At 60.1% G+C, this 4,526-nt stretch overlaps 1 protein-coding gene across 1 annotated transcript in view; it reads right to left on the bottom strand.

The window, feature by feature from the left end:
- LOC113207619 (uncharacterized) overlaps positions 1-4,526 on the bottom strand; it is a 202,979-nt gene that overhangs the window by 8,724 nt on the left and 189,729 nt on the right. The window contains exon 8 of the mRNA XM_026424251.2: positions 917-1,029. Coding sequence (XP_026280036.2) covers positions 917-1,029 — 113 coding nt within the window. The remainder of the gene's footprint in view (positions 1-916; positions 1,030-4,526) is intronic.

Here is a 4,526-nt window from a genome sequence, read left to right as displayed (position 1 = left end):
GGGTTCGGAAAAGGGGGTGAGGGGCGACGACGGTAGAGAGGAGGCATAAAGAGCAACGCGACCAGTCTAGTCTACGACCCGTCTAGACTAGTGCGAGTACTACCAGGCACTCAAGGCACTACTAGGGTAGGGTACCGCCGGGTAGGACAGGACCGGGCGTCCCCCAGGCCAGCCACGCGAGTCATAAGAAGTGCGAAAAAGTCGATGGATCTAGTTGACAGTTATAGAAAGAAAGAGATACCGAAGATGACAGGTCACAGGTCAGCGACCCCCACACCAATCAATGCGGGCAGCGAGCGAGGAGCCCCATTTTGAGCTCCGCGTCGTGCCAATAAGAGGACGAGATGATAACGTTTGTCGTCTTATTTCTTTCGCCCTTTTCTCGCGGCAGGGTACGTCACAGTGCCTGCTCCGCCCCGCCCCGTCCTCGCGTGCGCAGGCGCCGTATTTCGCAATGCAGTAATGCAGTATGCGTACCACTGCGTTCTAACAGTCCGTGAAATGCAGTGCAGTGCCATAACTACCATCCGCTGGCTTTCTTTCTACCATTATATACCTCCTCAACCCACCCACAAGCACAGCTCAGCACAGCCACCCCGGCCGAGCGCCTCGCGTTCATGAACTGAGAAAATCGAAAACTTGAAAATACTAGTAAAGAAACAAGCGAGCTAGAAAAGGGCTCGCGCGCCAGGCCGCCGCGCCGGGACCGGGCCTCTGAGTGGCGGCCCGGTCAGCCTGCGAGGTAGGCAATCGAGGAGGCGCGACGCAGCGGCGCGCGACGGGAGTGCCTACCCAGCCCCGGCCTCCGCCGCTGCCGCTCCGAACGATCTGTGCCGCTGCCGGCGCTACTCGCTCTTTCTCTCTTTCTCTCTCTCTCTCGCGCTCTCGACTTCTCTCACACACTTCTCGCCCTTACCTGCCAGCACTCCGGCCATGTACACGGCTCCAATCCTCAGGGAGCCGTGCACCATCTCCAGGGGAAGTCCCACCAGCAGCTGCACCAGTAGGTTGAACAGTAAGTGGAGCCATCTGAAACACGGGAGACAGAAGACACAAGATCAGCAGAGCTCTTCCAGTAGTCCGGCCCCAACCCCATCCTCAAACATTTTACAACAGTAAGTTTTCAAGCAGTTTTCCGCTCCCGCCTCCTTCAGCCCGCCCCGCCACGGCACGGCGGCGACGGCAGCCTGTCCGGCTGTCCTGTCGCGCCCGCCGTACCTGACGTGACGCAAGAACCGATCGTCTAACTCTGGTTGCCGACATAGCTTCGGCGGGGCGGGCGGCTCAGAAGCACAGCACTGACCTCGCATGTTCCTGCGCTGCGGCGCCCCGCCCCGCCCCGCCTCGCATGTTCCTGCGCTGCCGCGCCCCGCCGCGCCCCGCCCCGCCCTGGCCCACAGCACGACGAGTCCTTTACGACTTCCCCCAAGGACGGCGCCCTCCCCCTCGCCCCCTCCCCACACAACCCGCCCAACTGGCGCCGCCCCAGGTCACACACACACACACAAACACGCATCTCCAGGAGGCGCACATTTTGTGCACCCGCGAATTTGTCACACTTTCTCGTCACATCCCGTGTCAAAAGTCACTGGTAAAAAGTGAAAAGGGGCGTAAGTCCAATGCAAAGTCCGAAGACCTACGTCTTTTTCACTTCTCACCAGTAAAGTCCAAAGCAATCGAAACTTCTACTTTTTATGTTTTTACAAACCCTAGAAATCGGGCGCAATGAGTCCCGCGTCCACCTAAGCTCCCATACGCACGCGCGCGTCCGCGCATCCTGGAGGGGAGAGGGAGTTGGGGTGGAGGAGGAGGGACTCGTCGGCCACCATGCCACACACGCGGCGCGCCCGCGTCCATCAGGGCGCAGCGCAGGCTACCGCATGTGATTTACAGCCCTGCTTGCACAAGGCGGGCGCCGCCGTGCCGTGTGCGCGCCGCGCGCGTACGAGCCCCGTGAGCCGGGCGGGGCCCCGGGCGAGGCGAGGAAGACGGGCCCTGTGCGGGGCAGAGAGGAGCAGGGAGGAGCACCTCGGGGGGATATTGGCTCAAGGACCGGCGCGGCATGGAAAGTAATCAAATCTCCCGCTCGGCCCGGCCCGGCCCGCCATCAGCAGACGGCCGCTGCCGCTTCTTCTCGGCGCCACGCCCCCCCAGCCCAGCCCAGCCCAGCCCAGCCGGCCGAATGGCTTTCCGCTTCCTCGTCGCGCCGCCATTCGGAAGAGACATGGGCCGCCGCCGGGCCGGGGCACTGGCGCCTCTAGCCGCGCGTGGAGAGAGGGGAGGAGGAGGAGGGGGCTATGGGGTTTAGAGCATAAGGTATTTTTATTGTATTTCTTTTTGTGTATTTCTAACATTATGTTGTACTTTTTGGTTAATTATCTGGCAATTCTATGTGCATGTGTCTCATTTTTCGAGCTTACCCTCTCTCCCTCTTTTCCTCCCTCGTGCATCGCCACCCCCGCGCCCCGCCGGTAGCAGGGCCGTGAGCCGTCGCCAAGCGCCGCCGCCGCCCGCCGCGTACTACACGACGCCGCGAGGCTATGGCTGCTGCTGGGCTGGGCCGCCCCGGTGGTCCACCTCGCCTCAGCACCCGCTGCAGGGCAGGGGAAGGGAAGGGGCAGGAGGGAGGGGGCATTTTACGCACATGACACGGGTTCAGCCGTTGGACGTGTGCTGTGCTGTGCTGTACTCGCGACTATACCCCCCCACAAATGACTTAACCATAAAAGTGAAGGATTTGTCCACTCAAAACAAACACCCGCACAAACAATTTTTACTTTCTTCACACTATCGCCAGTGAATCGCCAAGCACTTCATAAAAAAAAGAATAAAGATCAGGAGTGCTTTAATTTTCCTTTCTCGTACCTCACATTTTAGGAACGAACCGCGAGGCCCCGCGGCCGAGAATTTGAGTGAGAGGGGCGCGCCTTTTGAATATATACATTATTTATTTGTTTTTCCGGCGGTACGCGCGGCATTCTTGCGTGAGAAGCCAGCGGTGCTCGTAGTACTACTACGGCACGCTGCCGAGGAGGAGGTGGGGGGCCAGACCACGGACGGCGGGCCACGCGGGCCACGACCCCAGCACGACGGCACGCCGGGCCGCCCGGAGCCCCGAATCACCGGCGGCGGCGGTAGCAGCAGCAGCAGCAGCAACAACAACAGCGGTGGCAGCAGCGGCGGCCAGATTAAACGAAAAACGCCGCGAATTAAGTTAATGTAATGATGGTGGGTACTGGTCGGGCCCCCGGCGGACGCGGCCGGTCTAGCCAGTTTGAGCCGCGACAGCAGCAGCAGCAGCGCCGCGGAGCCCTTTGCGGCGCCTCCAAGGGCAAACGCCACCCCCACCCTCCGGCTACTCCAGAGGGCGCGACTCAGACTTTGGGCGGCGCGGCGCACGCAAGGCGTGAGGGGCCCGAGCCTTAGCGTGGGGTCACTGCCCGGCCTATGGTCGCCCTCCCCGGACCCATTGCCCATGAATTCCCCCTCGGAGAAAATATAAGCAAAAGACTAGAGGGGTGGAGTGAGAGCGAAAAAAAAATTAGGGGAGGAACGAGGGGTTGGGTCTTGGGGGGAGGAGTAGGAGGGTGCGTGGGGCATTGGCCATCAGACCCCAATAGTAGCGCCATTGGCGGTCAGACGGGTAAGTAATGCTCCGGCTTTTCGCCACGATAGGAGCGCGGAGGGGAGGGGGCAGCCACGGCGGCACCAGGGGCCCAGGGCGCCGCGGCGCCGCGGAGACACATCGTCTGGAGACCCCCGAGCCGCCGTCGCTCGCGTCGCAGACGGGGAGCGGCTAGGGCGACCCATCTTGTATACGATGAGAATAAATGGATACATGGGCGCAAAAAGAGCGAGGAGAGAAATGGAGTGCGAAATGATAATCATAAAAAATATGAGGAAGGAAAAATCACGACGTTTATAACGATAAGACGAGTCACCGCAGCAGCTGCTCCCAAAGCAGATCAAGGAGTAAAACATAAGACACCCATCAGACTTGTCTCTCCGCGCCGAGCCGCCCTCTAGGTTTTTTTCACCTCCAGTTTTCTCTCTCCACTTCTTCTTTAAGCCCGTTTCGCATCATTTGAGTGTCAATATTCTAATTGAAGCGCGGCCGCCCTTTAGGCCCCTTTTTGCTTTTACGACGCTTCAACACGAGGCGCACGCCGCACCGCCGGCCGGAGGAAAAAAATAATAAGAAATGCAGCTCGAGAAAATAAAGAGAATATAAAGAGTAAAACGGAGAGGAGGTGGAGGACAAGGAGGCGGAGGAGGAGGACCGAGACGGGCGGGCGAAGGCGCAGCTATCACGCAGCTCTTTACTGCACGCGTATATTCCGAGCGAGAAAAACGAATCAAATCCCCCTCTTACCTCTCTCTGTCTTTATTTCACCGACAAGTTGTCGGCGCTGCTCACCGCGCCGCTCGGCTCACCACCACCACCACCACCACCGCCGGCCCCTCGGGACAAGGAGGAGGCCGTCGGAGGAGGTGAGCCGAACAGAGCGGAGCAGAGCAGAGCGCCC

The sequence above is a fragment of the Frankliniella occidentalis genome, unplaced genomic scaffold, assembly GCF_000697945.3.
Source record: "Frankliniella occidentalis isolate FOCC.00 unplaced genomic scaffold, Focc_3.1 Scaffold180, whole genome shotgun sequence".
Lineage (NCBI taxonomy): Eukaryota > Metazoa > Arthropoda > Insecta > Thysanoptera > Thripidae > Frankliniella > Frankliniella occidentalis.
This window is presented reverse-complemented; position numbering and strand designations above follow the sequence as displayed.